The sequence below is a fragment of the Glycine max genome, chromosome 14 (genome assembly GCF_000004515.6).
Source record: "Glycine max cultivar Williams 82 chromosome 14, Glycine_max_v4.0, whole genome shotgun sequence".
Taxonomy (NCBI): domain Eukaryota; kingdom Viridiplantae; phylum Streptophyta; class Magnoliopsida; order Fabales; family Fabaceae; genus Glycine; species Glycine max.
The window spans coordinates 28,380,025-28,396,012 of record NC_038250.2 but is presented as its reverse complement, the minus strand read 5'-3'; the positions used below and the strand labels follow the sequence as shown (position 1 = coordinate 28,396,012).

The 15,988-nt window shown below is 33.7% G+C and overlaps 1 protein-coding gene across 1 annotated transcript; it reads left to right on the top strand.

Moving 5' to 3' along the window:
• Positions 1 to 5,626: 5,626 nt before the first annotated feature.
• Positions 5,627 to 8,572, top strand: LOC100819524 (uncharacterized protein At4g08330, chloroplastic). The gene is made up of 2 exons (XM_003544641.5): positions 5,627 to 6,179; positions 7,989 to 8,572. The coding sequence occupies exons 1-2, from the start codon at positions 6,100 to 6,102 to the stop codon at positions 8,383 to 8,385; spliced, it is 477 nt and encodes a 158-aa protein (XP_003544689.1). The 5' UTR covers positions 5,627 to 6,099; the 3' UTR covers positions 8,386 to 8,572.
• Positions 8,573 to 15,988: the final 7,416 nt, after the last annotated feature.

Genomic DNA, 15,988 nt, shown 5'->3' with positions numbered 1-15,988 from the left:
GGAATCTAATACACGCATTGTAAATGAATTCGACAAACACAATCACACTTTTATTATAATAGAGACTCAATCCCCACTTCAAACACCCAGACCACCTAGAAGGTTTAGAGTAATGTTACAATCCCAAAAGTGTGATTGTGGTGAATATCAGACGAAACACTTATCGTGTTCTCACGTCATGGATGCCTATAAATTTGTCAATCTTGATCCCATGAACTATGTGTCGATGCTATTCACTTTACAACACATTTTGTACGTCTATGAGAACTCTTTTGGTTTACTGCCACACGAATCAATGTGGCAAGAATATGAATGAGATCAGTGGGGTCCTGATCCAATGAGAAAGAGGACTGTAAAGGGTCGTCCCGTTTCAACTCGCATTCCTACTGAGATGGACGAAGAAGAAAATAAATGGGAAAGTAGAAAAAAATGTGAAATTTGTCGGCAACATGGTCATAACAGAAACAATTGTCCTAGCATATCTTGATCTTAAGTTTGTCTTTAGCCAAGTGTTATTGTTTAAGTATTTTATTGATAATGCAATATAATGTTCTTCTATAAATAAATTGTTAAACAACAAGTTTTATCATTTTTAATTAAATCTAATGACATAAACAAACTAATTATATTTAGTAATATAATTTTATTAAAAATAATTATATTAGAAAATTCATATTTTAAATAAAAATATTCACCTAAAAAATATGTTAAGTAAATTAAATAATAAAACAAAAATAATTATATTTAATAATATCATTTTCTTTAAAAAAATTATAAAATTTAATTTAACAAATAACTAATTTTAAAACCAATTAAAAAAATTATATAATATAATATTTATATTTTATAATATTTTAAATTAAAAAAAACAAAAAGGAGAAAGAGTATATTCATGTCATTTGAGTTTGTAGTTGTCTGATTTCTTTGACCACGTTGTGTGAATTAAAGCACAAAGTTCAAAGTAGTGTAGATTGGAAATTAAATTACAAAGTGATGTATATTTAGGGGTGGGAATAGGTCAGACCAGGTTTTGAAAGGCCTAAGCCTAGCCTACGATGAATTTTTGAGGCTTGAGCCTGGCCTATATAGCCTATCAAAGACTTTTATTTTGGCTCAGCCTGACCTTTTTAAAAGCCTAGCCTGACCTGATAGCCAATAAAAACAATGAAAAATATAAAAGGGCACATGACTCACACCTAAATTGTAATTAAAGTCTTACTTGATTATAGGGATAGAAATTATGGAGTAGTAATGTGTAATCAAAGTCTGATAGTTTTTTTTAAAAATTAATTGTACCCAAAAAATAATATAAGTATATATATATATATATATATATATATATATATATATATATATATATATATATATATATAGGCCAGCCTATTTTCTAATAAGCCTAAGTCTGATCTATTTAATTTAATAGGCTTTTAAAAAAGTCTGAGAGGCCAGTTCAGACCAGACTTTATGTAGGTCAGGTCGTAGGCCCCTGTAGGCCGGCCTGACCTATTCCCACCCCTATGTATATTGAGAAAAAATAGGAGAGAGAGTGTATTCACGAAAAAAACCATAATTCAACAATTAAAGTTATTATAAAAAATTACATAAATTTAAAACATTAATATGTGATGCCTAAATGTCTTTCTTTTAAAATGTACGAACTAATTCTGGATTAAATTAAATAAGGGACCAAAATTTTATATGTAAAAGTGTTTCTAAATTTTTATTAATTGCTAAATTTTAGCCTTTTTTTTGGTATCAATTAATTGAAATAAATTTAACATAATTCTTAATATTTCTTAGTTTTTCATGTCAAAATTTAATACAAAACGTTTGCAGATTGATTTTTATAATTTGAACTTATTTTTGTGTCAAAACATAAAGGGTCATAATCATAATTGTAGCAGTTTTTTTTTTTTTTTTTTATATTTCTCATATTGGAAGTTTGTCAAAGTTTTGAATAGGCACAACTCAATCCATTGTAATTAAAAAATAAATAAATTTGAATTGAAATATATAAATATAATTATAAATAAAATGTATGATATACATTTAAATAAACGTATTATATCGTATCTTTATATTATAATGATAAAATAAAATAATTATATTAATACAAAAGTTCTATAATTGACAAAAATTATTTTGGTAATAAATATATATCAGTGAAATTTAATTTTTTTGTTAATTTTTGTTAATAATAAAAATATTTCATATCTTTTCTGATGAAAACTTATTAACAAAATATTATTGTTAATAATATAGATAACTCAAATGTTATTTATTGAGAAATATTTTAAAAATTAAACCAAGTATTATTACTATTTATTATTTTCTGACGCATTTTTATCTACTTTTTAAATATTTATTAGCATTTTATTTCTTTATTTGTATGTTTTTCAATATTGATGTGTTGTTTCAAATTGACATAAAAGTGTAACATAAGATTGAAACTTTGACACCTTTCACATAAACAACTATACTGCAACAAAGATTTTCATTTTGTTAAACTTCAAAATATAATTCATTATATTTTCCAGCATATAGCATCTTATATTAACTATACATTACATTATTATCAATATTAATCATGTAAAATTGTTATAAATATAAAATTATTTAACTTAATTGGTCAATAATTTATTATCAACTTTAATATATTAAATTATTTTTATCAGATGTTTGGACATAATTGAAGAATTAAGGATACGTTTTAACAATGTATAGTAATTTACAAAAAACAAAATAGGTTTAAATAATGATGAGAGACTTATTTCTAACATCAATACATGCTTTGTTACATAATAACTCAATTGTTTTCTTATGTTATCTTTTTATTTATTACATTGACTTATTTTTGGAACGTTTTATTTATTATATGTTACAATAAATAATTAAAAAACACCTACATTTTTTAGGACAATCCTTTCTTATATAAAAAAAATTACATAAAAAATCATCCTATACATACACAAACAAACTATTAACATCATGCATCGCACAGGTGAAAAACTAGTGATTTTAACCATCACTTTTAATCAAAAACTATAAAAGTTAATCAACCACGAATAAAGGAGGCGTTAAAATTTAAAAATCAAATCGTAATTAAATGAAGAATGATATTTTATGAATGATCTCATTAAATAAAATAAAATAAGTTAAAATTTGCTTATTTTTTAGATGAAGTAATTTTTTAACCACCACTATACATACACAAACAAACTATTAACACTGTGCATCGCATGAGTGAAAAACTAGTGATTTTAACGACCACTATTAATCAAAAACTATAAGCTAATCAACCACGAATAAAAGAGGTGTTAAAACTTAAAAATCAAACCACAATTAAATACAGAATGATATTTTAGGAATGATCTCATTAAAGAAAATAAAATTAGTTGAAATTTGCTTATTTTTTAGACTAAGTTTCAAGTTATTTTGTTTCTTATTTTCATCGAATGAAAGAATAAATAGAAAGCATATGTTCTACACTCTTTTCATCTTGGGTGGTTATTTTGGTGGGACAAAGGTTGTAGAATATGCACCGAGAGAGGAGGAGGCTTTCTTTATAGTGTTATAATTTTTAAATGATAAAATATATTTTTAGTTATTGTACTTTCACTAAATTGATATTAGTTCACCTATTTTAACTTTGATCAATTTGGTCCTTGAATTTTAAAAAAATAATGATTTTCATCTCTCATTATAGATAGCTTTCATTGTGATGAGGACAAACATCACTATTTTTTGTAAATTTCAGGATCAAATTGATCAAAATTGAACTTTAGAGACTAAAACTAAGTTTTACAAAAAATATAGAGACTAAAAACATATTATATTCATTTTTATATAATATTGACATTTTTTTTATGGTTAGTGAAAGCTAAAAATCACCATTATGTTAATAGGGCTATTAATGGGTAAGACTAACTTGTGAACCTAACCTAACCCAATTAGTTTGGTTCTGATTTTTTTGAAAGTTCAGATCAAATTTGACCCAACCCAATCAACCTAGATCAATGTATAAGTCAAAAGTAACATGTTTTTTTTTTTAACATGACCTAACCCATAACATATAATTAAAATATTAAATACGAAACCAGTTAATTTTTAGTTAACATAGTTTATTAAATTAAATCATTCATGATTTTTTTTCTTTTTTAAGTTGTAGTTTTTATCTTTATCTTGATTTTGTTTATGTTTTCTTATGCTAATATAGTATTTTTTTCATCTAAAATAAAAAAATTATATTAGCATTGAAATCATTATTTCTATTAGCCAAATATTGTCACAACTTTGTCTCTTTTAAGTATATTTAATCATTATGAATTCACAAAGCTTTAGGCAAAAAGTAAATTATTGTTCTAAATTTTTTTATTTTTACAAAATAAAAAATCATTTTTAAATGTTCAGACCCAATCATCCAAATCAACCCAATCCGTTTGTGACTGCCTTGGTTTGGATTGTGTTTGTTATTAAAATTACATAAATCCGATCAAACACACCTGTAAAATTTTAAACAGGTTGGATAATGAGTTTAGTCAAACCCGAGAACCTATATGTTAATAATTTGTGTGAAAATAATTCAAAAAAATAAAATATTATTTTGTGGTGCATTATGTTAAAATTATTAACGATGTTAATTTTAAACTAATAGAAGAATATTTTGACACACTTTAAACATATAAAGAGTTAAATTGAATATAAAAATAATGCTCATATATATTGTATGTGTAAAAGTGTTTTACACATACAATAAATCACATTTTTGTATTTTGCCACGTCACACAATAATCTGGCAGTGGTGGAACAAGCAACAGCATGAGGAGGCTTTTGTGAGACCATTAATATTCAAACCTTGCAGCATTATTGTGAAAAGGTGGGAGGAGTATATGAGTACTACTACAAAGGTGATTTACTCACAAGGCTGTCACGAAGAAGGAAGTTGTGATAAGTTGGAGGCCTCCATTTCAGAGTTGGGTGGCACTCAATACAGATGGGCCTGTTAGATGGAATGATGGGTTGGCTGGTTGTGGTGGATTATTGAGAGATAGTAGTGGTGCTTGGATTTGCGGGTTTGCAATGAAAATTGGAAGAGCTTCTGCGATTGTGGCCGAGATTTGGGGAGTCTTTGAAGGTTTGAAGCTTGCTAGAGAGAAGGGTTACCGATATGTGGAGGTTTAAGTTGATTCTGATGTGGTGGTTAAGGTATTGTCAGGAAGCAAGAACGATAATACTGTTGGTCCGGGTTTGATTCAAGGGATTAAATCTCTTCTGAGTGTGGATTCGAGAGTCAGAATTTTTCATGTTTATTGAGAAAGAAACTCTTGTGCGGATGATTTAGCTAATTTGGCACATAAGTTAGAGGATGACTTTGTGATATATGACTATATGAGCAATCCCCTTTATGTTTGAGGCAATTGCTGTTAGCTAATGCTCTTGGAGTGACTACACGATTTATTTTGATGTAATTTCTTTCTTTGGGTCTTTGGCCCTTTGATATTAAAAAAACAATAATCCTATTAACCGTTAATCAGTCCTAAAACGGATATTACCACGCCAATAAAATAAAATTACAAACATGTAAAATCCAAAATCAAACAAAAACGGCAGGTACAGATTAATCGTATAACTCAGCAACAGGATCTTCGTTTACCCACACCGAGTCACCGACCGATTTAAAAACAAAAACCAATCAATTCACAGTTTCCCACAGCAATAATACCAACAAATTAACAATCTGAACAAAACCATCGAATAATAAAAAAAGAAAATAAAAATCCAAAAATGTCACTTACATTCAGTTAAGCTTCCTCTCCATCATCGTCATTATCTTCTTCTTCTCTACCTTTCGATCCTTTCACTTTGGCGTGACCGAACCATTCCACTCCCTCGCAAAACGGTGTCGTGCCGATCGCGTTCGTTCGGTTAAACTCGCGCGTTCAGAATCCTCCGGAACAACGCTCTTCGCCCAATTCCCTATAATTCACTCCTCTCTCTCTCTCGCTTTCTCTGGTAACCTCCTCGCGACGGTGGCTCTTCCGCATTCCGCCGCCGCCACTGCCATCGCCGTTGCCGCCGCCGGAAAACACTAATCAATAGATGGATGATTCTGCGTTCAAACGAGGCGGTCACTTTAATCGAACTTACTCGTGCTCTTCTCAGAGAGATGTCTGTTACAGGTTCGCTTTCTCTCTCATCATCGCGCTTTCGTTAAATTCGTAGATTCTTTTATTAGGTTAAATAATTCTTGTGTTCTCTTCGATAAATCGCAATCGAATTGTGATCGTGAATTCGTGATTTGTATAATTCTTTTTATATATGTAACAAAATGTCAAAATTCATTGTTAAGTTTTAACCCTTTGTGATGTGGTTGTGATGTGATTACTTAACTAGCATGATAGTATTAATAACTTTCATTATTAAAGGGGAAATTTTATTTTACTTTTATTAATTTTATGAGGGAAATTCGGATTGGTATTAGAGCATTTGATTTGGTACTCTTAGTCACTTTCAACTTTCACGAGTAGGAATTGTTTAAACATTTTAGAGAGATTGTTGCAGAAAAATTAAGATTGAAAGCTACTTTCAGTGATCAGAATTTGCATCTGGTAACGACTGTGTGAGATAGTTTGTCTTTTTCCCCTTCTTAGGAAAAGAGGCGTGTCTGTTTTTCTTTCTTATTAAGCAACGTATTGAAAAAGAGGGTCTGTAATCGTAATTTCGGCCACATTTGGTGCAAATTTTTCCAGAATTTTTTGCCATATTAAGGATTGTGACGATTTGGCAACTGCAATTTAAAACCTTGCTTGTTAGATCGTTTGCATCTTGGTTTCTTCAGAAACTGCATACACCACTGTGAAACTCTCCTTGAATATTAGTGTTCATTACATGTTACTCTTGAGAGTGGTTGGAATTAGAGTTGTTTCTCCTTTATCTTTTCACAAATTGTTGCTACCTGGAGAGTTGTGGACCATTTGAAAATTTGGAGTAGTTTGGAATATAACCTTTTCTTTGAGTTGTAACCTATATGTTGAGGGTTTAAGATGGTATTTGATTGAAATTGACTTTCCATGGGAAAAGAATGGGTTGTTTGCTCTCAATCCCATGGCATTTATAGACAAATACTCAGTAGCTTCTATTTATGTAAGTAATGAATTAACACTTCGATTTTTGAAATAGAAAAACAAAGCAAAAAAGAGTAGGTGTAGTTTGCCTTTGTTATATGAAGTTTACAAACATGTGTTGGGTCATTTAGTGCACACTTGATTCCTCCTTAAGGAAGTTCATTAATTCAAGTCCTGTGTATGGAAAAATTCATTGTCAGGAGAGCTTTATCATGCTGTGGATGTTTTTACTCAAACAAGATTGGTTCCCGTGCAAAATGTCTATGGTCTAGACAATAAAAAGTGAAGTTTGAATGATGGCAAATGATTGAATGTGATTTTCATGGTGTATATGTTTATAAAACATGATAGGAATGAGAGGTTATTTTAATTTATGATCATATTGCCACAAACAGTGTGGCAAAAATTTCTGTTTGTCTTAGAGGGCCAAGCTCTAAACAACGAAACACCTTAAATAGACACGGAGGGGTTGGTTAGATTCCACTTGTAAGTTCTAAGCTTTTTTAGTGATTTCTGTTACTTATTTTCCAAGACTTGATTGATGGATAGATGTTTGATGATTTGGACAGCATGGTAAGTGCTGTAGTTAGAGCTTGTTGAACTTAAAATTGGAAGACGAAAGGCCAAGTCCATTTCCCTTCCATAGCAAACAAGCCGTAGCCTTATCAGACACATGCATATATTTTTAACTTGAAATGTTGAGAACTTGTGATAATAACCAACCACGTCTTCCAATGCATTCTTTACCTTGGTCATTATAATTGTTTATGCTTTGTTATTCTGAGTATGATTTACATGTGATGAATCCAGGTTCTTTATTTTTATTCTGGCAATTACAATACCTCTTCTTTATATATTTGGCAGCTGTGGCACTTGTGGTTATGAGCTGAACCTATCCTCCTCAAACCGGAACACTGCATCCATTGGATCTAAATACGGGAAGTCCATAAAGCGAGGTATTATATCATTCTTCAGCATTGATCTTAGCAGATTTACTCAGGTTGATGAAATTCAGTGTGTGCCCCATTTTGATAAGCACTCATGGGGTTTGTTTCGCCGAAGAACCAAGCTTCTTTGTCGCAAGTGTGGCAACCATATTGGAAATGCATACAATGGTTACACTTCGTCCTTTCCTCTTGTGTCAGACGGAGCAGAATCATCTCCTAGTTCCAAAGTGGTCAGTCATACAAAATATGACATTCGCATTTGTGCCTTACAACCTTCATCTTCTGAAGAATCTGGAATCCCCGTGTTTGCTTGAACTACCTGGTAAAAATAGTAATTCCTACACAGCCAAATCCGGTGACAGGGTGGTTAGAAGTTCATTAATATATGCAGATGGTTTGGCTTGTTTTTTGTGCTTTTCCTAATGAAAATGTGACTAATAGTCGTGTGAAAGAGTTGTAAGAATTAAATTAAAAATTATTACAGGTGTGGGATTTTATGAAGTTGACTAAACTGTCAAAACTTCCGAGGTAAAATATTATATTACTTGGAAGAAAAACAAAAACTAAGGGAAAAGAAAAAATAAAATTATTTTTAAATGAATTGTTGGATTAGTGTGGTACGAAGGATGCCTCTTAAAATCGGATTTGCATTTAGTGATATTGACTTAATTGACAAGAAACATTGGTTAGTCATGAATGTTTACCACATACAAAAGTTTTTAGATTAAGCAAGCAATGAAATAGATATTAAGAATCAACGTATATTGCTTGTGGGACAAGAGTTATGGACAAATTAGTAGTTTTGTTCGAAGGTTTAGCTTGAGGGTTTTTTTTTTTTTTTTATGGGGGGTGGGGGGTGGGGTTGGGTGGTTTTTTGAAATCTCATACTCTCGATGCACATTTTCACATGACTGAACCCTGGAATTTGGCCGTGATAACACATAAGTATTTATTAAGAATTAAAAAAATCCCACCTTATTCTTAAGAATCACAAATGTCAGTCATACTCATATCAGACTTTTTAGGGATTATGATTAATGTTTAACAACCTACGATGTACATATTATATGGTAGTTCCTGTATTCTAAAAATATATGGATATGATATATCTTGAAATGAATAAAAGTTCATATAGGTGCAATTACGAAAATCCAAATTAAGAACATGTTTTCTCTGGACATTACTAAAAACAAAGTGCAAACTATAAAGCATTGTTATCATAAATCACTTATTATGGTCTACAAATAGGAATAATACCAAAAATCACTTTTTATTTTTTGCCTCATTAGGAGATAATACTTTTATGTTTCTATATCATATATGTTTACATTTCAATTATGTAACTAGAAGTTTTCCTAATAAATGGAACAAAAGAGAATTGAATAATATGTTAGTGAAAACTTTAAATCTTTTTTATAAAGATGAAACCTTTTCAAAAATAGCTAAGGTAGAGCACTTGAAAATCAAATTGATCAAAAGATCATCCAACCCAGTTTTAGCCAAGTTTTACAAAATAAGGTTTTTAATCAGAGATCGTCCAAAGATGCTAAAATAGTTTTCTCAAAAATGACTTTAACCAAGAACTTATGCATTCAAGGTGTGCTAAAATGAACTCAATAGAGAATAAGTTAAAGTTTTAAAGAGAGTATAAACACTTGATTTATAGAGGTTCACACAAACTCTTGAGTTATGTCCAGTTTTCCTTGAAAGGTTTCACTGATTAAAATGATTACAAAGCTAGTATTCTATCCTTTCCCTTATAGCTTACACAAGTATTCTCACATGGGTCACTTTTGGCACATCCTCAATCTCCCATTGAGATTGATAAAGAATCACTTAGTGTTTTGATCAAGAATACAAAAGGATACCAAGGAAGGGGGCAAAAGGGTCTTTTTCTTGATTTTTCTAGACCTCAGCTCGCCCAGGCTAGCAAGGGCCATGGAATTACCTCCTGGCTAAGCAACCAGCTCGCCTATTTCCCTATAAATAGGCATGATGGGGGGTGTTTTAAAGGGTTCCAAGGGTCAACACTTGAGAGAATTGAGAGAAAAGAAGAAGAAAGAAGAGGAAACGAAGCTGAGGCGTTATCGAATCGCGACCGTGGTCATTCCCTACATCATTTTCTTGTCTTGTGTTCTTCGTGCAACAGTTGGTTAGTTTTTTTTCAAGAGTTGAATGTAATCTATGTACCCTTAGGGGTTCCCTCTGTTATTATATTCATCTTCTCCATTTATCATCGGTGATCTCATTTTTATTTGTAAAGTTTAATCCTAACCGATCACTAGTGCCGCAAAATTGTCTTTAAAAGAGATTGAAAGTTAATAAACAAAACCAAGATAAAAACCAACTCATAACTAACTTCATTTAATCAAATATCACTTGAGATCGTTTCAAGGTCCAATGCCTTAATGATTCTCTCCGCTTTTCAAAATTTAAAACATCGTTTCAAGGTCTAACGCCTTAAACGACTCTTTGTTCACAATTAAAATGAATCTTTCAAAAGCATAAAACCAACTCAACACACAAACTTTCAGACTTAAAGAACTACGTAGGTCTAAATTCCTCCTCTCACCTGAGGATACGTAGGAGCAAGGACAGCCCCCTTGTCGACCCCAAAAAATATAAAGAAATATAAAAAAGGAAAATAAATAATTTTGAAGTCACGTTGCGCACACTCGATTAAAGGTTGTCATCCTTTGTGACCGGTGCGTGGGGTGCTAATACCTCCCCTATGCGCAAACAACTCCCGAACCCTTATTTTCAAAATTCGCAGACCTTTTTTTGGTTTTTCTAATGTTTTCCTCGAATAAACGTTGGTGGTGACACCTGCGCGTTTTCTTTTTAGAAGACGCACTTTTGCTTTTTTGTCGCACTCCTGTCGTAGGGTAGGTTGCGACAGATGGCGACTCCATTGAGGACTTGTTAGAGAGTTAAGCCATTTGACCAGTGTGCATTTTTTATCGTGACTTTTTCTTTATTTATGTTCCCTTTTCTTTTTTATCGTTTGTTTTGTCTGTATTAGTATATATCCTTTGTCGTGTTGTTGCCTCTTGGTGTGTATCTGTGCACCTATTACTTTTGTTGTTAGAAATAATATGTAATATTGAACCCTAGGATATAAGACATGTCCTATACTTAGGTTGCTCTATTCACACATGATACCTACACTTTTTCACACACCTTTAGATGTTGGGCCCTATACCCTGGTCTGTGTGAGCCTTAGGGAATGGAGGTTGATCTGTGGTCATTCTGGGTCTCTGACTAGCTTGATAACAGTGAAGTCTCATCTAGAGTTTTCCTCTTTTGGTGATGTATTGTCGCTGATAGTACCTATCGCCATAATGTATTACCTAAGAGGATGATATCTCTAGAAGCCAGTAAAGTTACATGAAACCACCCTTGGGAGTTGTCACTAGAAGGGGACTTTTGGATCCTTTCCATTAGGTTCCTGAATTAGGGGAACAAAACAAACTCACTGTGGCTTGTTCCTTGATCGCTTCACACATCTCTTCATGGCATCATAATGGACATATCATTCCTACATTTATCATTTATCATTTATCATATTCATGCATTACATTTGCATAAGTCATTGCATTATCATACATCTTCACTTAGCATGCTTTTGTTCTGCCAATTGCATACATTCTTCGTTCATATGTTATGTTCACTCATGCATGATCCTGACACATATTTGCTCATGTCTTGCATTTTCCTAAAAAAAAAACACAAAAAAAAGAACAAAAAGAAAGTCACAATGAAGTATGAAAGTTTACACCACATTCTTAGTTACATGTGTTGGGTACCATGATGATAGCTATAAATAGACCATGTTGGGATTATACACTCATTTCTCTTGAAAAATGATTGAAGATCACGTGAACATGGTGCCTAATGCATTGTTAACTAGGAAATGGTGGTTCTTTGGGCGTCTCGTGTCAATCTCATAATTACATTTGTCATGCATAGCATAAGTGTGCCCTAATCATTCTTTTCTATGATAGGTTGTCGAAGTTGACAATCAAAATATCTATTCCTTGGATTATGAGGTTGAATCAAGCACATGCTTTTAAGAAAAGGTTTTCATCAAGTCAAGGTCAAGTATGAAAGTAACCAGCTTGCAAAAGTTGGGGTAGAAGATGGATCGAGTTTACATAGCTTCTTTGGCTACTACCAACACATGATTGAGCTAAATAATTTACAAAATTAGGGACTGTTGATGTCCATGTTTTATTTCTAGTTGCACTTTGACCCTTACAAGATGTAATGAACCATGTTGTTTTAATGAAAATCTGAATTGATTCGACCCCATGTTCTACTGAATGTCCTGTGTAAGAATTGCAATACTTCAACAATGTATCATTCACATACATCCATGCTTATTTCTCTTTTCACATTGGTTGCATTGCTCATCACATTCTTTCCTTGGAATTAGAACTGTAATCATTGTAATCAAAAGGAAATAACGTGCTTTATGACACCCTTATCAAATGTGTGCCAAAGCTAGAGTGATGAGTGAAATAGAGGAGGTAGAGGAACATATGAAGGCCGACATGAAGGCCATGAAAGAGCAAATGACCACAATGATGGAAACCATGATGAGTATGAGAAAAATGATGGAGGTTAACACGGATATAGTCGTTTTCGCAAGTACCGCCACTGAGGTGGACCCGACTCACCCACCTGGCTTCAATCATGTAAATCGTCTAGTCTTAGATATGGTAGGTCAGGGAGGCGAAGCATTGGGAAGTACGGGCGGCCCCCATTTTGTGCAGGTCCTGAGCAAGCATTCCTTCCCACCATATGGCATGCCTCCCAACTATACACCACCCAATGTAGCACACGCTCCTGATAAGAATGTCGATAACTCCGCTCCCATACCCATTGAGAGCCAACACCCCCAATCTGGTCATGCACAGGTCCCTCAACCCATAGGAGAGACACATGAAGTACTTCGAGATCACACTGTAGCCTTCATTAGGCAATATCAGTATAATTTTGATATGGCTCTGGATAGAATGCAGCTACAAAACATGTGTAAGAGGGAGCATGAATCTTTCAAGGAATACGCCCAAAAGTGGAGGGATCTGGCAGCTCAAGTAGCACCTCTAATGATGGAAAGGGAAATGATAACAATGATAGTAGAACACATCTACTATGAGAAGATGGTGGGATACATGCCTTCAAGCTTTGTAGATTTAGTGTTTGCTGGTGAGAGGATTGAAGTGGGTCTGAGAAGAGGAAAATTTGATCATCCTGCTTTGATGAATAGGAAGCCTGGGGCAAATGTAGAGAATAAGAAGGAGGGAGAAAACTGTTGTGACTGTCGTTCCTACATGACCAAATTTTCCACTAGCTCAACAATATCAATACTCAGCCAATATCAGTCCTTCTCATTACCCACCACCCTATCAGCCAAGAACACCCAATCATCCACAAAGGCCACCCCTAAATCAACCACAAAACCTGCCTGCTGCACATCCGAGGCCAGACACCATTAATACGAACCAAAACACAAACCAAGGAAGGAATTTTCCAGAAAATAAGCCTATAGAATTCACCCCAATTCTGGTGTTGTATGCTAACTTACTTCCATATCAACTCAATAATGCAATGGTAGCCATAATCCCAGCAAAGATTCCTCAACCTCCATTTTCCCGAGGACACAACTCGAATGCAGCATGTGCTTATCATGGAGGAGTTCCAGGGTGTCAGACCCTAATTTCGTTCGGGGACTATCATTCACTGATGTTTTGATTCTCACTAGCCGAATTGCGGTGTTTGACACCAATTACCGCATAAAGCAAAGGATCACTGAGTGTTTTGATTAACAATACAAAAGGATACCAAGGAAGGGGGCAAGAGTCTTTTTCTTTATTTTTCTAGACCCCAGCTCGCCTAGGCTAGCATCTGGGTTGCTTGGGCCATGGAATTACCTCCTAGCTAAGCAACTAGCTTGCCTGGGCGAGCTCATTACTTCAGGGCTAAGGTTCAGCTCGCTTGGGCGAGCTTAAACTACCCCAAGGTGGCTATTTTCCTATAAATAGGCATGATGATGGGTGTTTTAAAGGGTTCCAAGGGTCAGCACTTGAGAGAATTGAGAGAGAAGAAGAAGAAAGAAGAGGAAATGAAGCTGAGGTGCTACCGAATCACGACCGTGATCATTCCCTATATCGTTCTCTTGTTTTGTGTCCCTCGTGCAACAGTCGATTAGTTTTTTCCAAGAGTTAAATGTAATCTATGTACCCTTAGGGGTCCTCTCTGTTATTATATTCATCTCCTCCATTTATCATCGATGATCTAGTTTTTATTTGTAAAGTTTAATCCTAATCGATCACTAGTGCCGTAAAATTGTCTTTAAAGAGATTGAAGGTTAATAAACAAAACCAAAACAAAACCAACTCATAACTAAATTTCCCTCCATAGAAAATTACTTGAGATCGTTTCAAGGTCCAATGCCTTAACGACCTTTTTTGTTTGTAATGAATCTTTAAAAAACATAAAACCAACGCACCACATAAACTTTCTCACTTTAAAGAACTACGTAGGCTTGAATTCCTCATCGCACCTGAGGATAGGTAGGAGCAAGGGCAACACCCTTGTTGACCCCAAAAAATAAAAAGATATAAAAAGGGGAAAAGTAAATAATTTTGAAGTCATGTTGCACACTTGATTAAAGGCTATTGTCCCTTGTGACGAGCGCGTGGGGTGCTAATACCTTCCTTATGCGTAAACAACTCCTGAATCCTTATTTTCAAAATTCACAGACTTCTTTTTGGTTTTCCTAACGTTTTCCTCGAATAAACGTTGGTGGCGGCTCCCATACATTTTTCTTTTTGGAAGACGCATTCTTTGCTTTCGTTCGCACGCCCATCATAGGGTAGGTTGCGACAGATGACGACTCCACTGGGGAGTTGTTAGAGAGTTAAGCCTTTCGATCGGTATGCAATTTTATCGTGACTTCTCCTTTATTTATGTTCCCTTTTCTCTTTTATCCTTTGTTTGTTCATATTTGTATATGACCTTTGCCATGTTATTGCCTTTTGCTGTGTATCTGTCTATATATTACGTTCATAGTTAGAGATAGTTTATGCCATTGAATCCTGGGGTAGATGACATGTACTTGTTGCATTTACTTGGGAATTGTCTGTTTGCTTGGCAAGTAGGGTGGGGTAATTCTTAGGTTGCTATATACACACATGACACCTACACTTTTGCACACACATTGAGATATTAGGCCCTATACTCGGGTCTGTGTGAGCCATAGGGAGTGGAGGTCGATCTGTGATCATGCTGGGTCTCCGACTCGCTTGATAACAGTGAAACCTCATCTAGAGTTTTCCTCTTTTGGTAAGGCATTGTCGCTGGTAGTCCCTTCTGCCACAATGTTGTTACTTAAAAGGATGATATCTGTAGAAGCCAGTAAAGTTACGTGTAACCACCGTTGGGAGTTGTCACTAGAAGTGGACTTTTGGATCCTTTCCATTAGGTTCTTGAATTAGGGGCACAGAGCAAACTCACTCTGGCTTGTTGCTTGATCATGTCATGCATCTCTTCATTGCATCATAATGGACACATTCATTTCTGCATTTATCATTTATCATATTCGTGCATTGCATTTGCACAAGTCATCACATTATCATACATCTTCATTTAGCATACTTTTGTTCTACCAATTGCATACATTCTATTTTCATCGTTCACACATTATGTTCACTCATGCATGATCTTGACACATAGTTGCCCATTCCTTGCATTTTCCTCACAAAAAAAAAAAACACAAAAATAGTCACAATGCTAAAAAAATATGGATAAATTTGATGTCCTTGTCTCTCATTCTTTCACAATTACATCTTTCCATATTTATTTAACATTCACTGGAATGTGAATGTACGTTGTTGGCTTGTTTGCTCGAGT

Bases quoted from the DNA above. Each gene is read 5' to 3' on its own strand.
- LOC100819524 (XM_003544641.5), top strand. From the start codon at position 6,100: ATGGATGATTCTGCGTTCAAACGAGGCGGTCACTTTAATCGAACTTAC. The intron at 6,180-7,988 runs GTTCGCTTTCTC...TATATTTGGCAG, and splicing joins CAGAGAGATGTCTGTTACAG to CTGTGGCACTTGTGGTTATG.